Here is an 18607-nt window from a genome sequence, read left to right as displayed (position 1 = left end):
CCTTCACCAGCTACAGGAGAAATGCCGTGAACAGCAGATGCCCCTCTATGTTGTTTTCATTGATCTCACCAAAGCCTTTGACCTCGTCGGCAGACGTGGTCTCTTCAGACTACTAGAAAAGATCGGATGTCCACCAAAGCTACTGAATATCATCACCTCATTCCATGACAATATGAAAGGCACGATTCAGCAGAGCGGTGCCTCATCAGACCCCTTTCCTATCCTGAGTGGCGTGAAACAGGGCTGTGTTCTCGCACCTACACTGTTTGGGATCTTCTTCTCCCTGCTGCTGTCACATGCATTCAAGTCTTCAGAAGAAGGAATTTTCCTCCACACAAGATCAGGTGGCAGGTTGTTCAACCTTGCCCGTCTAAGAGCGAAGACCAAAGTACGGAAAGTCCTCAGGGAACTCCTCTTTGCTGACGATGCTGCATTAACATCTCACACTAAGAGTGCCTGCAGAGTCTCATCGACAGGATTGCAGCTGCCTGCAACGAATTTGGCCGAACCATCAGCCTCAAGAAAACAAACATCATGGGACAGGACGTCAGAAATACTCCATCCGTCAATATCGGCGACTACGCTCTGGAAGTGGTTCAAGAGTTCACCTACCTGGGCTCAACTATTACCAGTAACCTGTCTCTCGATGCAGAAATCAACAAGCACATGGGAAAGGCTTCCACTGCTATGTCCAGACTGGCCAAGAGAGTGTGGGAAAATGGCGCACTGACACGGAACACAAATGTCCGAGTGTATCAAACCTGTGTCCTCAGTACCTTGCTCGATGGCAGTGAGGCCTGGACAACGTATGTCAGCCAAGAGCGACGTCTCAATTCATTCCATCTTCACTGTCCGCGGAGAATCCTTGGCATCAGGTGGCAGGACTGTATCTACAACACCGAAGTCCTCGAAGCGGCCAACATCCCCAGCTTATACACCCTACTGAGCCAGCGGCGCTTGAGATGGCTTGGCCATGTGAGCCGCATGGAAGATGGCAGGATCCCCAAGGACACATTGTACAGCAAGCTCGTCACTGGTATCAGACCCACCAGCCGTCCATGTCTCCGCTTTAAAGACGTCTGTAGACGTGACATGAAGTCCTGTGACACTGATCACAAGTCGTGGGAGTCAGTTGCCAGCGATCGCCAGAGCTGGCGGGCAGCCATAAAGGCGGGGCTAAAGTGTGGCGAGTCGCAGAGACTTAGCAGTTGGCCGGAAAAAAGACAGAAGCGCAAGGAGAGCCAACTGTGTAACAGCCCCGACAAACAAATTTTATCTGCAGCACCTGTGGAAGAGTCTGTCACTCTAGAACTGGCCTTTATAGCCACTCCAGTCGCTGCTTCACAAACCACTGACCGCCTCCAGGCGCGTATCCATTGTCTCTCGAGACAAGGAGGCCAAAGAGAAGAGAGTGTCTGGAACATGGTCACCTCCAGTCAGGCGCTCCCCTGCCGGCGGAGGACAGCGCCTTGGCAGTTCGGAGGGACGGACCAACGGGCGGAGGAGGAGCCGAAGTCCCCAGGACGCCCCTCACTGCGGGTGACAAAGGGGGCTTTGGAGTGTGGAGTGCTCCCGGCCGAACTGACCCTTGCTTGGTCAGAACTGCTCATCAGACCCAGGCCCCGAAACCCTCCTCGGGAGCCGGTCCCGCACAACCCGAGCTGCCTCTCGGAAATGCCTTCCGTTCCTTTCCAAATGGCATGGAGGGGTTTCCTGTACGGGCTGCTCCTGCACACTGTCCACTTCCTTGCACTCGTCAGTCAGCTGGACACGCCGTGGCGGTCCGTGTTGCCATCTGGCAGCGAGGGGAAGCGCCATGCAGGAGTCTTCCCCCTTTTACATCGGGAACCTGAGGTGGAGGCTGCTGCACAGGGCAGTCCCGTGCAACAGACTTTTAAGCAGGATTACGGACTCTCAGGTCGCCTGTAATTTCTGCGGCCTGGACTAGTCTGTGTTCCATGTATATACGGAGTGTGCGAGGTTGCAGCCCCTCTTTGAGTATTTGAAGGGGCTGCTCCTCAGGTTTTGGCTGCACTTCAGTCCCACGCTCCTGATCTTTGGGCACCCGGTGCGGAGGGGCGTGGGCCGGGAGGAGGATCTCCTCGTCGGTCTGCTCCTGGGCCTGGCAAAGGTGACAGTTCACAGGTCCAGGCTGTGGGCCGTAGCGGGGAGGTCCGTCCACCCTGATACCCTGCCCCTCTTCTGCAGTTATGTTCGTGCCCGGGTGTCCCCGGAGAAGGAGCATTCGGTGTCTGCCAGTACGCTTGAGGCCTTCCGCGACTGGTGGGCACGGCAGGGGGGCTGGAGTGCATCACTGAAGCCAAGAATAGCATTTTAATTTGAGTTTTGTTTTATTTATCTGATTTTAATATTTTATAAAATGTACATGGGGGTTGGGGGTGGGGGGCGGAGGAATAAAGGCCCCCTCGACATAAAACAAAAGAAAAAAAAACTGATTGGAAACAGAGTAAAGCTCCCTCTGCACTGTCCTAAATTTCAGCACCAAACTAGACCCAGTGTTATCTCCTTTGCCGACAGCAATGATTTACTGACCTCTGAGTAATGCAGCTAATGTTGAATCAGATTTGTGCTGTGCAGTACATATATGGTAATCTGAGTTCACTTTAACAGTTACATTTAATATCTTATACACTCCCATTTGGCCTCTGCTGTCCACTACTCCGAGATTAAGGCCTTCTCCTCGCTACTGGAAACAGTCTTGTTTGTGGCATGTCTCTGTACTGTGGTCCAGGGCAAGTCTATGTCACAAAGTGACATATTTTAGCAATCCTAGCGAACAGAACACCCCATGGGAATGAGTGGCCGTTTGACACCAGAGTGTGCTGCAAACAGGCCAGCTCCCACCAGAGTACGCATTACAACCTCTCTCCAGCAGCAGCAGGCCTCCCCACTCCTCTCCCCCGCCTCCAGCCCAAGGCAGGAGTGTGATTCATTGCTGCATCCATCCCAGTACAAAGTGATGGTGCTCTCTCCCCTGGACACCACAGTAATGCTGCTCGCTGTCTGTCTCTCATTGTCGGTGTGTGTCTCTCATTGTCGGTGTGTGTGTCTCTCTCTCTGTCCGTCTCGCTCTCCCTCTCTCTGTGTCCGTCTCGCTCTCTCTCTCTCTCTGTCCCTCACGCGCTCTCACTCTCTCTCTCTGTCCGTCTCTCTCTCGCTCTCTGTCCTCCTCAATCTCTCTCTCTGTCCATCTCTCCCTCTCTCTCTCTCTGTCCGTCTCGCTCTCCCTCTCTCTGTGTCCATCTCGCTCTCTCTCTCTCTCTGTCCCTCACGCGCTCTCTCCCTCTCTCTCTCTCTGTCCGTCTCTCTCTCTCTCTCTCTGTCCGTCTCTCTCTCTCTCTCTGTCCGTCTCTCTCTCTCTCTCTGTCCGTCTCTCTCTCTCTCTCTCTCTGTCCGTCTCTCTCTCTCTTTCTCTCTCTCCGTCTCGCTCTCTCTTTCTCTCTCTCCGTCTCGCTCTCTCTTTCTCTCTCTCCGTCTCGCTCTCTCTCTCTGTCCGTCTCGTGCTCTCTCTCTCTCTCTGTCCATCTCTCTCGCTCTCTCTCTCTGTCCGTCTCTCTCGCTCTCTCTCTCTGTCCGTCTCGCTCTCTCTCTCTCTCTCTGTCCCTCACACGGTCGCGCTCTCTCTCTCTGTCCGTCTCGCTCTCTCTCTCTCTCTCTGTCCCTCACACGGTCGCGCTCTCTCTCTCTGTCCGTCTCGCGCTCTCTCTCTCTGTCCGTCTCGCGCTCTCTCTCTCTGTCCGTCTCGCGCTCTCTCTCTCTGTCCGTCTCGCGCTCTCTCTCTCTGTCCGTCTCGCGCTCTCTCTCTCTGTCCGTCTCGCGCTCTCTCTCTCTGTCCGTCTCGCGCTCTCTCTCTCTGTCCGTCTCGCGCTCTCTCTCTCTGTCCGTCTCGCGCTCTCTCTCTCTGTCCGTCTCGCGCTCTCTCTCTCTGTCCGTCTCGCGCTCTCTCTCTCTGTCCGTCTCGCGCTCTCTCTCTCTGTCCGTCTCGCGCTCTCTCTCTCTGTCCGTCTCGCGCTCTCTCTCTCTGTCCGTCTCGCGCTCTCTCTCTGTCTGTCTCGCTCTCTCTATCTGTCCGTCTCGCTCGCGCGCTCTCTCTCTCCCTGTCAGTCTTGGTCCGTCTCCCCCCCCCCCCCCCGCTCGCTGTCTCTCTCCTCTCTCCGTTCCCCCCCCCCCCTGCTCTCTCTCTCTCCGTGCCCCCCCCCCCCCCGCTCGCTCTCCCCGTTACCCCCCCCGTCCCCCTCTCGCTCTGTCCCTCTCTCGCTCTCCCCGTTCCCCTCCCCCGTCCCTCTCTCGCTCTCCCCGTTCACCCCCCCGTCCCCCTCTCGCTGTCCCTCTCTCGCTCTCCCCGTTACCCCCCCCGTCCTTCTCTCGCTCTCCCCGTCCCTCTCTCGCTCTCCCCGTTTCCCCCCCCCGTCCCTCTCTCGCTCTCCCCGTTCACCCCCCCGTCCCTCTCTCGCTCTGTCCCTCTCTCGCTCTCCCCGTTACCCCCCCCCCGTCCCTCTCTCGCTCTCCCCGTTCACCCCCCCGTCCCTCTCTCGCTCTGTCCCCCTCTCGCTCTCCCCGTTACCCCCCCCCCGTCCCTCTCTCGCTCTCCCCGTCCCTCTCTCGCTCTCCCCGTCCCTCTCTCGCTCTCCCCGTCCCTCTCTCGCTCTCCCCGTCCCTCTCTCGCTCTCCCCGTCCCCCCCCGTCCCTCTCTCGCTCTTTCCCTCTCTCGCTCTTTCCGTCTCTCCCTCGCTCGTTCGCTCTCTCTCTCTCTCCCCCTTGCTCGCTCTCTCTCTCCTTCCGGTTCTCGCCTGCTCTCTCCGTCTCTCGCTCGCTCTCTGTCGCTTGCTCTGTCTCGTGCTCTCTGTCCGTCTCTCTCTCTCTTTCTCTCTCGCTCTCTCTGTCCGTCTCTCTCTCTGTCCCTCTCTCTCTTGCTCTGTCCGTCTCTCTCGTTTCCCCCCCCCCCCTCCCCCACTCACCACGATCCACCCTCCCGGTGCTGGACTGTCGTAATGGTGAACTTCCCTTGTGCCCATTTCCCACAGTGGCTGTTGTCATGTCCTGGTTCTAATGCTGAGGTTCCCACCATTTCCATTCACTCTGACTCTCCGTTTCTGTCTTTTAGCCTTACCTGAAGAACTGGGCCCATGAGCTGGACTCGCCGATCCTTTCCATCGATTACTCGCTGGCCCCTGAGGCGCCCTTCCCCCGGGCCCTGGAAGAGTGCTTCTTCGCCTACTGTTGGGCAGTGAAGAATTGCCACCTCCTGGGTACGTCTGCCTGTTGCTTGCAAATGCAGAAGCCTAGGAGAAAGGCCAAAGCTACAGTGTGGAGTCAATCCAGGGCACAGCAACTGAGGGACACCAACATCGCAGTTAACAGACCCTAATCTGTCAGAAGAGTACAGTGAGGGTGGAAAGGCGTTCAGGGCTCCGTCTACGCTGTCCCATCAAACACTCCCAGGACAGGTACAGCACGGGGTTAGATACAGAGTAAAGCTCCCTCTACACTGTCCCCATCAAACACTCCCAGGACAGGTACAGTACGGGGGTTAGATACAGAGTAAAGCTCCCTCTACACTGTCCCCATCAAACACTCCCAGGACAGGTACAGTACGGGGGTTAGATACAGAGTAAAGCTCCCTCTACACTGTCCCCATCAAACACTCCCAGGACAGGTACAGTACGGGGGTTAGATACAGAGTAAAGCTCCCTCTACACTATCCCCATCAAACACTCCCAGGACAGGTACAGCACGGGGGTTAGATACAGAGTAAAGCTCCCTCTACACTGTCCCCATCAAACACTCCCAGGACAGGTACAGTACGGGGGTTAGATACAGAGTAAAGCTCCCTCTACTGTCCTGTTATTGCTGTTCGCTATTTGTAGGAAGTAACAGACTTCATGGGGACACTGACAGACTGGTAAAATTGGCAGATGAAATTTATGGCATGGAATCATTACAGAGCAGGAGGCCATTCGGCCCATCGTGTCTGTACCGGCTCTCTGAAAGAGCAATTCCCTCAGTTCCATTTCCCCACCTTCTCCCCATAACCCTGTACATTCTTCCTTTTCCTATAACTGTCTAATTCCCTTTTGAATGCTTCAGTTGAACCTGCCTCCATCACGTTCTCAGGCAGCGCATTCCGGACCTTAATCACACTCGGCATGAGAAGTTTTATCCTCAGGTCACTTTTGCGTCTCTTCCCAAATACTTTAAATCTGTGCCCTCTCGTTCTCGATCCTTTCATGAGTGGGAACAGCTTCTCTCTATCTACTCTGTCCAGACCCCTCATGATTTTGAATACCTCTATCAAATCACCTCTCAGCCTTCTCTTCAAGAAAAACAGCCCTGACCTCTCCAATCTATCCTCATAACTGAAATTCCTCATCCCAGGAACTATTCTCGTGAATCTTTTCTATACTCTCTCCAATGTCCTCACATCTTTCCTCAAGTGCGACGCCCAGACGGGATGCAGAACTCCAGCTGAGGCCGAACTAGTGTCTTATAGAAGTTCAACATAACCTCCTTGCTCTTGTACTCTATGCCCCTATTAATAAAGCCCAGGATACTGATTCTTTATTAACCACTCTCTCAACCTGTCCTGCCACCTTCTATGATTTATGCACATATAGACCTAGGTCCCCCTGCTCCTGCACCCCCTTTAGAATTGTTCCCTTTATTCTATATTGTCTCTCCATGTTCTTCCGACTAAAATGAATCACTTCACATTTCTCTGCATTGAACTTCATCTACCACCTGTCTGCCCATTCCACCAACTTGTCTATGTCCTATTGACGTTCTACACTATCCTTCTCACAGTTCACAATGCTTCCAAGTTTCATATCATCTGCAAACTTTGAAATTGTACACCCTGTACACCAAGGTCGAGGTCATTAACATATATCAGGAAAAGCAAGGGTCCCAACACTGATCCCTGGGAAACTGCATTGCAAACCTTCCTCCAGCCCCAAAAACACCCATTAACCTCTGTTTCCTGTCACTGATCCAATTTCGTATCCATGTTGCTACCGTCAAGTGTGAAGTGATTCCTTTTGGCAGGAAGAATGAGGAGAGGCAATATAAATTAAATGGTACAATTTTAAAGAAATGCAGAGAGAGACCTGGCAGTGTATGTACACAAATCTTTGAATGTGGCAGGACTGTTTTTATTTAATAAAAGCATATGGGATACTTTTGCTTTAGTAATAGAGACAGAGTACAAAAGCAAGGAAACCTTTAGAAAATTGTGTTTCAGCCTCAGCTGGAGCACCGCACTTTCGGAAGGATGTCAGGACCTTGGAGAGGCTGAGAGGGGAAATTCACTGGAATGGTTCCAGGGATGTGGAGAGACTGAAGAAGCTGGAATTGTTCTCCTTGGAGCAGAGAAGGATGAGGGGAGACTTAATAGAGATTTTCCAAAACCATGAAGGGTTGGGATAGAGTAAATAAGAAACTATTTCCAGTGGCAGAAGAATCACAGGGGAGATGGAAGAGGTTTTTTTTTAATGCAGTGAACTGTTGTGATCTGGAATGCACTGCCGAAAGGTAGAAGCAGATTCAGTTGTAACTTTCAAAAGGGGAATTGGATAAATTCTGGAAGGGGAAAAGTTTGCAGGGCTATGGGGAAAAGAGCAGAGAGTGATTAATTCGATAATGCTGACAAAGGGCCAGCACATGTCTTGATGGGCTGAATGGCCTCCTCTGCAGTATGATTCGCTTTGTCCCTCTTTTTGTGTTTGTTTCTGCCGGTGTTCTTTTAAAAATATTTTTCTTTCAATTTCCTTTCTCTCTCTCTCTCTCCCCTGTTCAATATATGGTGGAGCAACGCACATTCGAGCTGGTCTTGGTATGTGTTCGTGGGGGATGAGGGTCGTTCGTGCATGGGGGTGGCTACGCCAGCAGCTGGGCGGAGCAGCTCGCACTATGTTTGGTTCAGGAGCCTTTCTAACGTCTCGGAATATAAAACCTGCTGCGGCTGTTCCCCTGAGTTCTCACCACTATTTCCCCTTTACCTGCTGCCTCAGGTTCCACTGGAGAACGTATCTGCCTGGCCGGGGACAGCGCCGGAGGAAACCTCTGCATCACCGTGTCCATGCGGGCCGCCTCCTACGGAGTGAGGCTGCCCGATGGGATCATGGCAGCCTACCCAGCCACCCTGCTCCAAGCCAGCGCCTCACCCTCCCGCCTGCTCACCTTCATCGACCCACTGCTGCCGCTCAGCGTCCTGTCCAAGTGCTTGAGTGCGTACGCAGGTAAGAGTCAAGGCGGCTATACGCTAACCCTCGTGTGTCTGACTGACTAGGTTGCGAAGTGTGTGGGGGGTGGTGGGAATCCTGACAGCAGAAGAGTGCCCTCTTCAAGGTGTACGGAACAGAAGAAAAAGAGCTTGCACTAATCCGGAGCATGTTACAAGCTCAGGACATCCCGAAACGTTACCAGGTTAAATAGCAGTGAATTACACCGTGTCAGCAGTGGTCCAGTGGGTAGCACTCTCTCCCTCTCTCTCTGTCAGGAGTTCATGGGTTTGAGCTTTGCTCCAGAGACTTGAGCCCATAATCCAGGTCAACACTCCCAGTGCCAGTCCTAAGGGAGCGCCGCACTGTCGGAGGGTCAGTACCGAGGGAGCGCCGCACTGTCGGAGGGTCAGTACTGAGGGAGTGCCGCACTGTCGGAGGGTCAGTACCGAGGGAGCGCCGCACTGTCGGAGGGTCAGTACCGAGGGAGCGCCGCACTGTCGGAGGGTCAGTACCGAGGGAGCTCCGCACTGTCGGAGGGTCAGTACCGAGGGAGCTCCGCACTGTCGGAGGGTCAGTACCGAGGGAGCTCCGCACTGTCGGAGGGTCAGTACCGAGGGAGCGCCGCACTGTCGGAGGGTCAGTACCGAGGGAGCGCCGCACTGTCGGAGGGTCAGTACCGAGGGAGCGCCGCACTGTCGGAGGGTCAGTACCGAGGGAGCGCCGCACTGTCGGAGGGTCAGTACCGAGGGAGCGCCGCACTGTCGGAGGGTCAGTACCGAGGGAGCGCCGCACTGTCGGAGGGTCAGTACCGAGGGAGCGCCGCACTGTCGGAGGGTCAGTACCGAGGCAGCGCCGCACTGTCGGAGGGTCAGTACCGAGGGAGCGCCGCACTGTCGGAGGGTCAGTACCGAGGGAGCGCCGCACTGTCGGAGGGTCAGTACCGAGGGAGCGCCGCACTGTCGGAGGGTCAGTACCGAGGGAGCTCCGCACTGTCGGAGGGTCAGTACCGAGGGAGCGCCGCACTGTCGGAGGGTCAGTACCGAGGGAGCGCCGCACTGTCGGAGGGTCAGTACCGAGGGAGCGCCGCACTGTCGGAGGGTCAGTACCGAGGGAGCGCCGCACTGTCGGAGGGTCAGTACCGAGGGAGCTCCGCACTGTCGGAGGGTCAGTACCGAGGGAGCTCCGCACTGTCGGAGGGTCAGTACCGAGGGAGCTCCGCACTAAAGGGGAACCAGTAGATGTAGTGTATTTGGATTTCCAAAAGGCGTTTGATAAGGTGCCATGTAAAAAGTTACCACACAAGGTAAGAGCTCATGGTTTTGCGGGGTGATACATTAGCAGGGATTGAGGACTGGCTAACTAACAGGGAACAGAGTGTCAGGATAAATGCCAACCTGAAAATGCCCCAAACAGTAACTAGTGGGGTGCCACAGGGATCAGTGCCAGGGCTTCAACTATCTACCATCTATATTAATGACTTGGATGAAGGGACTGAATGTATTGTAGCCAAATTTGCTGACGATACAAAGATAGGTGGAGAAGTAAGTTGTGAGGACACCGAGTCTGCAAAGGCATATAGATAGGTTAAGTGAGTGGGCAAAAATTTGGCAGATAGAGTAGAATGTGAGGTTGTCCACATTTGCAGGAAGAATAGAAAAGTGAACTATTATTTAAATGGAAAGAGACTAGAGAATGATGTGGTTCAGAACAATCTGGGTGTCCTTGTACATGAATCACAGGTACAGCAGGTAGTTCAGACATAAATCGGAAGGAATTTCCTCTCAAAGCGTTGCGCCTCCCCCCCTCACAACCCCCGACATGGGCCCCATCTCCCCTCCCCTCCGCCCTCCCAGACACTCCCCCGACACTGGGCCCCATTCCCTCCTTCTTCTTTTCCCCTCCCCCCTCCCCCCACAAAACTTCCGATGCTGGGATCTTCCCCCCCCACCATCCCCACCCATGCTAACCCTGATACTGGGTCCCTGCGCTGCTGCTGGGCCCTCCACCTGGCCACTGATAGTTGAATCAGTCCCTGGGCCCTGGGCTGTGCCCCCTGACCTTAGTTAGTTGTGTGTTGCAGGTACGGAGCCTGCATCGAGTGCCTCCTCGAATCTGGAGAAGATGGACACACTGAGCACAGTGCGGAATGACACAGCACTGCTGCTCCACGACATCCGCCTGGGAGCCTCTGCCTGGTTCAACTCACTGCTCGACGCTGGCAAGACCAACAGCAAACCCGGTGAGTGTCTGCATTCAGACATTAACACCTCTCTGGAACTCCCTCGCCTCCCCACCCTCCCTGGATCTCCGTCGCCTCCCCACCCTCCCTGGATCTCCCTCGCCTCCCCACCCTCCCTGGATCTCCGTCGCCTCCCCACCCTCTCTCGCTCTCCACCCTCTCTCGCTCTCCACCCTCTCTCGCTCTCCACCCTCTCTCGCTCTCCACCCTCCCTCACCTCTCCACCCTCCCTGGATCTCCCTCGCCTCCCCACCCTCCCTGGATCTTCCTCGCCTCCCCACCCTCCCTGGATCTCCCTCGCCTCCCCACCCTCTCTCGCTCTCCACCCTCCCTCGCCTCTCCACCCTCCCTGGATCTCCCTCGCCTCTCCACCCTCCCTGGATCTCCCTCGCCTCTCCACCCTCCCTGGATCTCTCTCGCCTCCCCACCCTCTCTCGCTCTCCACCCTCCCTCGCCTCTCCACCCTCCCTGGATCTCTCTCGCCTCCCCACCCTCCCTGGATCTCCCTCGCCTCTCCACCCTCCCTGGATCTCACTCCCCTCCTGCAGCACCTCCCTCTCCTGCAACATCACCCTGGAAAGACCTCCCCTCTCCACAATCCTGCAAGACCTCCCTTCCCCCTCCCTGTAACCCACTCCTGCAACTGATGCCCCTCACCCTCCCTGCAGCCACTACCTGCCCTGCACCCCATCCTGTCTCTAATCTTCTCCAAACCCAACCCCCCATCCCAGTAACATCCTCCTCTCCCTATCTCTGTAACCACCTCCTCCCCACCCTCCATCCCAGTAACATCCCCCTCTCTATCTCTGTAACCACCTCCTCCCCACCCTCCATCCCAGTAACATCCCCCCCTCTCTATTTCTGTAACCACCTTCTCCCCAACCTCCATCCCAGTAACATCCCCCCCCTCTCTATTTCTGTAACCACCTTCTCCCCAACCTCCATCCCAGTAACATCCTCCTCTCCCTATCTCTGTAACCACCTCCTCCCCACCCTCCATCCCAGTAACATCCCCCCCTCCCTATCTCTGTAACCACCTTCTCCCCAACCTCCATCCCAGTAACATCCTCCTCTCCCTATCTCTGTAACCACCTCCTCCCCACCCTCCATCCCAGTAACATCCCCCCCTCTCCCTATCACTGTAACCACCTCCTCCCCCCCCCTCCCTATCTCTGTAACCACCTCCTCCCCAACCTCCATCCCAGTAACATCCCCCCCCTCTCTCTATCTCTGTAACCACCTCTTCCCCCCCCTCCATCCCAGTAACATCCCCCCCCTCTCCCTATCTCTGTAACCACCTCCTCCCCCCATCCATATCACTGTAACCACCTCCTCCCTCCACCCCCCCATCTCTGTAACCACCTCCTCCCCCCCTCCCTATCTCTGTAACCACCTCCTCCCCCCCTCCCTATCTCTGTAACCACCTCCTCCCCCCCTCTCCCTATCTCTGTAACCACCTCCTCCCCACCCCCTATCTCTGTAACCACCTCCTCCCCACCCCCCATCTCTGTAACCACCTCCCCCCCCCCTCCCTATCTCTGTAACCACCTCCTCCCCCCCCTCTCCCTATCTCTGTAACCACCTCCTCCCCCCCTCTCCCTATCTCTGTAACCACCTCCTCCTCCCCTCCCCATCTCTGTAACCACCTCCTCCCCCCACCTCTCCCTATCTCTAACCACCTCCTCCCCACCCCCCATCTCTGTAACCACCTCCCCCCACCTCTCCCTATCTCTAACCACCTCCTCCCCACCCCCCATCTCTGTAACCACCTCCTCCCCACCCCCCCATCTCTGTAACCACCTCCCCCCCCCTCTCCCTATCTCTGTAACCACCTCCTCCCCCCCCTCTCCCTATCTCTGTAACCACCTCCCCCCCCCTCTCCCTATCTCTGTAACCACCTCCTCCCCCCTCTCCCTATCTCTGTAACCACCTCCCCCCCACTCTCCCTATCTCTGTAACCACCTCCTCCCCACCCTCCATCCCAGTAACATCCCCCCCTCTCCCTATCACTGTAACCACCTCCTCCCCCCCCCTCCCTATCTCTGTAACCACCTCCTCCCCACCCTCCATCCCAGTAACATCCCCCCCTCTCCCTATCACTGTAACCACCTCCTCCCCCCCCTCCCTATCTCTGTAACCACCTCCTCCCCAACCTCCATCCCAGTAACATCCCCCCCCTCTCTCTATCTCTGTAACCACCTCTTCCCCCCCCCTCCATCCCAGTAACATCCCCCCCTCCCTATCTCTGTAACCACCTCCCCCCCCCTCTCCCTATCTCTGTAACCACCTCCCCCCCCCTCTCCCTATCTCTGTAACCACCTCCTCTCCCTATCTCTGTAACCACCTCCTCCCCCCCCCCCTCCATCCCAGTAACATCCCCCCCTCTCCCTATCTCTGTAACCACCTCCTCCCCACCCTCCATCCCAGTAACATCCCCCCCCCCCTCCCTATCTCTGTAACCACCTCCTCCCCACCCTCCATCCCAGTAACATCCCCCCCTCTCCCTATCTCTGTAACCACCTCCTCCCCCCACCCCCCCCATCTCTGTAACCACCTCCTCCCCCCCCCCTCCATATCTCTGTTACCACCTCCTCCCCACCCCCCCATCTCTGTAACCACCTCCTCCCCCCCCCTCTCCCTATCTCTGTAACCACCTCCTCCCCCCCCCCTCCCTATCTCTGTAACCACCTCCTCCCCCGCTCTCCCTATCTCTGTAACCACCTCCTCCCCCCCCCTCCCTATCTCTGTAACCACCTCCTCCCCCCCTCTCCCTATCTCTGTAACTACCTCCTCCCCCCCTCCCTATCTCTGTAACCACCTCCTCCCCCCCCTCCCTATCTCTGTAACCACCTCCTCCCCCCCTCTGCCTATCTCTGTAACCACCTCCTCCCCCCCTCTGCCTATCTCTGTAACCACCTCCTCCCCCCCCCTCCCTATCTCTGTAACCACCTCCTCCCCCCCCCTCTCCCTATCACTGTAACCACCTCCTCCTCCCCCTCTCCCTATCTCTGTAACCACCTCCTCCCCCCCCCCTCCCTATCTCTGTAACCACCTCCTCCCCCCCCCTCCCTATCTCTGTCACCACCTCCTCCCCCCCCCCTCTCCCTATCACTGTAACCACCTCCTCCCCCCCCTCCCTATCACTGTAACCACCTCCTCCCCCCCTCTCCCTATCTCTGTAACCACCTCCTCCCCCCCCTCCCTAACTCTGTAACCAACACCTCCCCCCTCCTCTCCCTATCTCTGTAACCACCTCCTCCCCTCTCCTCTCCCTATCTCTGTAACCACCTCCTCCCCCCCCCTCTCCCTATCTCTGTAACCACCTCCTCCCCCCCCCCTCTCCCTATCTCTGTAACCACCTCCTCCCCCCCCCCTCCCTATCTCTGTAACCACCTCCTCCCCCCCCCTCTCCCTATCTCTGTAACCACCTCCTCCCCCCCCCTCCCTATCTCTGTCACCACCTCTTCCCCCCCCTCTCCCTATCACTGTAACCACCTCCTCCTCCCCCCTCTCCCTATCTCTGTAACCACCTCCTCCCCCCCCTCTCCCTAACTCTGTAACCACCTCCTCCCCCCCCCCTCTCCCTATCTCTGTAACCACCTCCTCCCCCCCCCCCCCCCCATCTCTGTAACCACCTCCTCCTCCCCCCTCCCCCTATCTCTGTAACTTCTTCCTGCCTTTAAAATCCTTTGTTATCTCTGTGTCCCTCCAACTCTGACCTCTTGCAGAAACCTGGCTGAGACGGGCTGACACAGCACAGACCCGGGATGGAACCTGGGATCTTGCTGGTCTTTAGCACACTAAGTTGGGAGATTCAGCCAGGCTTCCTGCTTCAAGTTGCTATCTAACGACTCTTACTCGTAAGGTTCAGTATTCCTCCTCAAATGTATGCGTGCGTAGCCGCACAGCAAGCCGGAATGTGCCTTTTATTGAATTAAACAGGCCACTCGCAACAAATTGAAGCAAAGCAGGGAGGAAGGGGAGTGTGAAGTTGAGCAACAAAACACCCATTGCAAAAGCGCGGGTGGCTGCCGAGAGAGCGGGAAAAGGTGCAGCTCTGATTGGAGGAGCAGCGAGTGCGGGAGAGAGGCAGTCTATGATTGGAGGAGCAGCAAGTGCAGGGGAGAGGGAATCTGTGATTGGAGGAGCAGCAAGTGCAGGGGAGAGGGAATCTGTGATTGGAGGAGCAGCAAGTGCAGGGGAGAGGGAATCTGTGATTGGAGGAGCAGCAAGTGCAGGGGAGAGATAATCTGTGATTGGAGGAGCAGCAAGTGCAGGGGAGAGGGAATCTGTGATTGGAGGAGCAGCAAGTGCAGGGGAGAGATAATCTGTGATTGGAGGAGCAGCAAGTGCAGGGGAGAGATAATCTGTGATTGGAGAAGCAGCAAGTGCAGGGGAGAGGAAATCTGTGATTGGAGGATCAGCAAACACAGGCTAGTATCCTGGGCTTCATTAAAAGGGGCATAGAGTACAAGAGCAAGGAAGTTATGTTGAACCTGTATAAGACACTAGTTCGTCCTCAGCTGGAGTATTGCGTCCAATTCTGGGCGCCGCACTTTAGGAAAGACGTGGGGGAATTGGAGAGATTCATGAAAATGATTCCAGGGATGAGGAATTTCAGTTATGAAGACAGATTGAAGAAGTTTGGACTGTTTTTCTTGGAGAAGAGGAGGCTGAGAGGTGATTTGATAGAAGTATTCAAAATCATGAGTGGTCTGGACAGAATAGAGAGAAACTGTTCCCACTCGCGAAAGGATTGAGAATGAGAGGGCACAGATTTAAAAGTATTTGCTAAGAGAAGCAAAAGTGACATGAGGAAAAACTTTTTCACACAGGGTGTTTGAGGTCTGGAATGTGCTGCCTGAGAACGTGGTGGAGGCAGGTTCAATTGAAGCATTCAAAAGGGAATTACAGTTGTATGAAAAGAGAATGTGCAGGGTTACGGGGAGAATGCAGGGGAATGGAACTGAGGGAATTGCTGAAAGGGCCTCCTGCACTGTAACAATTCTGTGAATCAGCAGCTCCCAATGTCCCAGGACTCGACATGGAGCTGAATGAGCCAGAAAGGTTCACAGTAGAGCATGGCTACCTGGCCCGAACCCGACGGGACCCAACGACATGTGTCGGGTTCGGGTCGCTCTTCCGGGTCCGGCATTCGATCTCAGCTCAGGTCGAGCCGGGTCGGACATGCTCTCTCACCACCTCCGGTACGTGGCTCCAATGTTAATGTACTTTTTGGACTTGAAAGGTTGTTTAGTTACAGTTTGTTTTAAGCTTGTGCAGATAAGCAACAAAGTGAAAAACGGAAGCTAGGTTAACTGATGGTCAGACAGGCGCGAGAAAACATCAAAGGACTCGGGCTGGGTCGGGCTCGGGTCGGATGTGGTTCTGTCGGGCTCGAGTCGGGTTTCATTTGCAGACCCGAGCCGGCCTTTAGTTCACAGCAACTAAAGGCTGCAGACTCACTGGGTACAGTCCATCATGCCCAGATAAGCACACACTGTCTGGGGTAAAACTGATCAATGGATTTAGTCTCAATGAGCACCTAATACTTTCCGACAGGCAGGTTTCCAATGCAGATTGGGTTATTGATCATATGTATGGAGCATAGTCGATGAACACCTGCCTTTACCATTGACTGAGACACAGAGCTGAGCCTGGAAGCTGCAGATTTATTGAAGCTGTCTAAGTTAATGGATAATAGAGGAGACCAGATCGTGTGAGTTTCATTTCTCTGCTTGGCGAGTTGAATGGGTTTTTTAGGTTGTTTATGATCCAAGCCCAGACTCGAGGCTGTGCATCCTTCCCACTCCATTGACATTTCATCCACTACCCGGAAAGTGAAAGCTTTTGTGTCAGGAATAAGGAGCTAACAGTCCAGCTGTGGGATATGTCAGGTGAGGTGGAAAGAGACGAATGTGACAAGGGGTAGAATAGGGCATGTGAGGAGATGGAGAACATAAGCAGAGAGGCAGAATGGGACACGTGAGGAGAGGCGTGGAGTGGGGGTGGGGGGAAGTGGGAGGTGCGTGCAAGGAGAGGGGGGGCACAGGCGCGTGGAGAGGTGGGGAAGTGGGAGGTGCGAACACAATGGGGGGGCGGAGTGGGAGGTGTGTCTGAAGAGGGGGTGGTGTGGGAGGCACGTGCAAGCAGGGGGGGAATGGAGTGAGAGATATGGGCAAGGGGGGTGAATGCAGTGGGAGGCATGCGCGAGGAGGGGGGAGGGAAGGCAGGGGGAGGTGGGCAAGTGGGAGGCATGCGCGCGGTGGTGGAGGGGAAGGGGAGAGGGAGGCATGTGTGAGGAATGCGGAGGGGAGAGGAAGGCATGCGTGAGGAGTGGGGGGATGGATGGAGAGTGAGAGGAATGCGGGGGGGATGGATGGAGAGTGAGAGGCATGCAGGGGGGATGGATGGAGAGTGAGAGGAATGCAGGGGGATGGATGGAGAGTGGGAGGAATGCGGGGGGGATGGATGGAGAGTGAGAGGCATGCAGGGGGGATGGATGGAGAGTGAGAGGAATGCAGGGGGATGGATGGAGAGTGGGAGGAATGCGGGGGGATGGATGGAGAGTGGGAGGAATGCGGGGGGATGGATGGAGAGTGGGAGGAATGCGGGGGGATGGATGGAGAGTGGGAGGAATGCAGGGGGGATGGATGGAGAGTGGGTGGAATGCGGGGGGATGGATGGAGAGTGGGAGGAATGTGGGGATGGATGGATGGAGAGTGGGAGGAATGCAGGGGGATGGATGGAGAGTGGGAGGAATGCAGGGGGGATGGATGGAGAGTGGGAGGAATGCAGGGGGGATGGATGGAGAGTGGGAGGAATGCAGGGGGATGGATGGAGAGTGGGAGGAATGCAGGGGGGATGGATGGAGAGTGGGAGACATGCGGGGGTGATGGATGGAGAGTGGGAGGCACGCTTGAGGGGGGGGGTGTTGGGGAGAGAGTGGGAAGCATACGCGAGGTGGGGGTTGGGGAGAGTGGGAGGCATGCATGTGGGGGAGCAGTTGGGGAGAGAGTGGGAGGCACGCGTGAGGAGAGCGGTGGGGGAGTTGGAGGTTTGCGCAGGGGGGAGGGGGCATAGAGTGGGAGTTGCAGATGATGAGTGGCAGGGAGTGGAAGGAGACTGGGGAGTGGGATGGGCATGAAGAGGGGGGAGTGGGATGTGTGAGATGTCACCTGTCAGATGTCTCTCTCTGGCCCGTTGTTAAATTTTGTCAGATTTACGCTCCTGTGAATCGTTGAGGGACGTTTTTTCTACGTTAAAGACACTATATCAATACAAGTTGTTGTACTCCAGAAGAGTCTTCAGAATACGGGAGGGAGCTGGAAGAGTTAAGAGGAGGGGTGTCAGCATGCAGGGCTGGCAATGTGACCACTGACTTTGACAACTGTGTTAATGTAGCACTGTGAACAGCAAAAAACCTGCCCTTGGTGCTTCATGGTGCATGAGGAATCCAAATCGGCACTGAAGGAGAGAAAGTGAGTTCAGGAGGATGTGGGGCTCAAAGTAACTGAGTGAGAGGGAGAAGCCTAGTGGCTATGGTTGGGAAATTCAGAATGTCCAAGTGAATATATGCTGGAGAATATGGAGGAACATCAAGGACGAATCGGAGGTCTATGAAGGTTGAGGGGAGGAGGGGGAAGCGTAGTGAGGGGAAAGAAGGGAGGAAGAAAGCAGGGAGTTAGAGGGAGAGGCAGTGAGAAGAGGGGAAGGGAAGGAAAGGGACAGGGCGAGGAGGGGGAAGCGAAGGAGAGGGACAGGGCGAGGAGGGGGAAGGGGAGGGACAGGGCGAGGAGGGGGAAGGGGAGGGACAGGGCGAGGAGGTGTCATCTCCCACTATCCTGGTATTGGACTTGGGAGTTAGTTCCACACCTCAACTCCCGCTGTCCTGGGATTGGGATTGGGATTTATTTTCATACATCAACTCGCACTGTCCTGGGATTGGGATTGGGAGTTAGTTCCACACCTCAACTCCCACTGTCCTGGGATTGGGATCGGGAGTTAGTTCACACTGTCCTGGGATTGGGATCGGTAGTTAGTTCCACACCTCAACTCTCACTATCCTGGGATTGGGATTGGGAGTTAGTTCCACACCTCAACTCCCACCGTCCCGGGATTGAGATCA

General features: G+C 55.7%; 1 protein-coding gene across 3 annotated transcripts in view; it reads left to right on the top strand.

Annotated features, from left to right (window-relative positions):
- Positions 1–18607, top strand: part of lipeb (lipase, hormone-sensitive b) — a 72201-nt gene that overhangs the window by 44152 nt on the left and 9442 nt on the right. For all 3 annotated transcript variants that reach the window (XM_068018439.1, XM_068018442.1, XM_068018440.1), the window contains 3 exons: positions 5126–5270; positions 8028–8255; positions 10321–10479. In XM_068018439.1, the coding sequence (XP_067874540.1) occupies positions 5126–5270; positions 8028–8255; positions 10321–10479 (532 nt within the window). The remainder of the gene's footprint in view (positions 1–5125; positions 5271–8027; positions 8256–10320; positions 10480–18607) is intronic.

The sequence above is a fragment of the Heterodontus francisci genome, chromosome 39 (genome assembly GCF_036365525.1).
Source record: "Heterodontus francisci isolate sHetFra1 chromosome 39, sHetFra1.hap1, whole genome shotgun sequence".
In the NCBI taxonomy this organism is placed as follows: Eukaryota; Metazoa; Chordata; class Chondrichthyes; order Heterodontiformes; family Heterodontidae; genus Heterodontus; species Heterodontus francisci.
The sequence above is the reverse complement of the archived record's forward strand: the minus strand, read 5'-3'. Positions and strand labels throughout refer to the sequence as shown.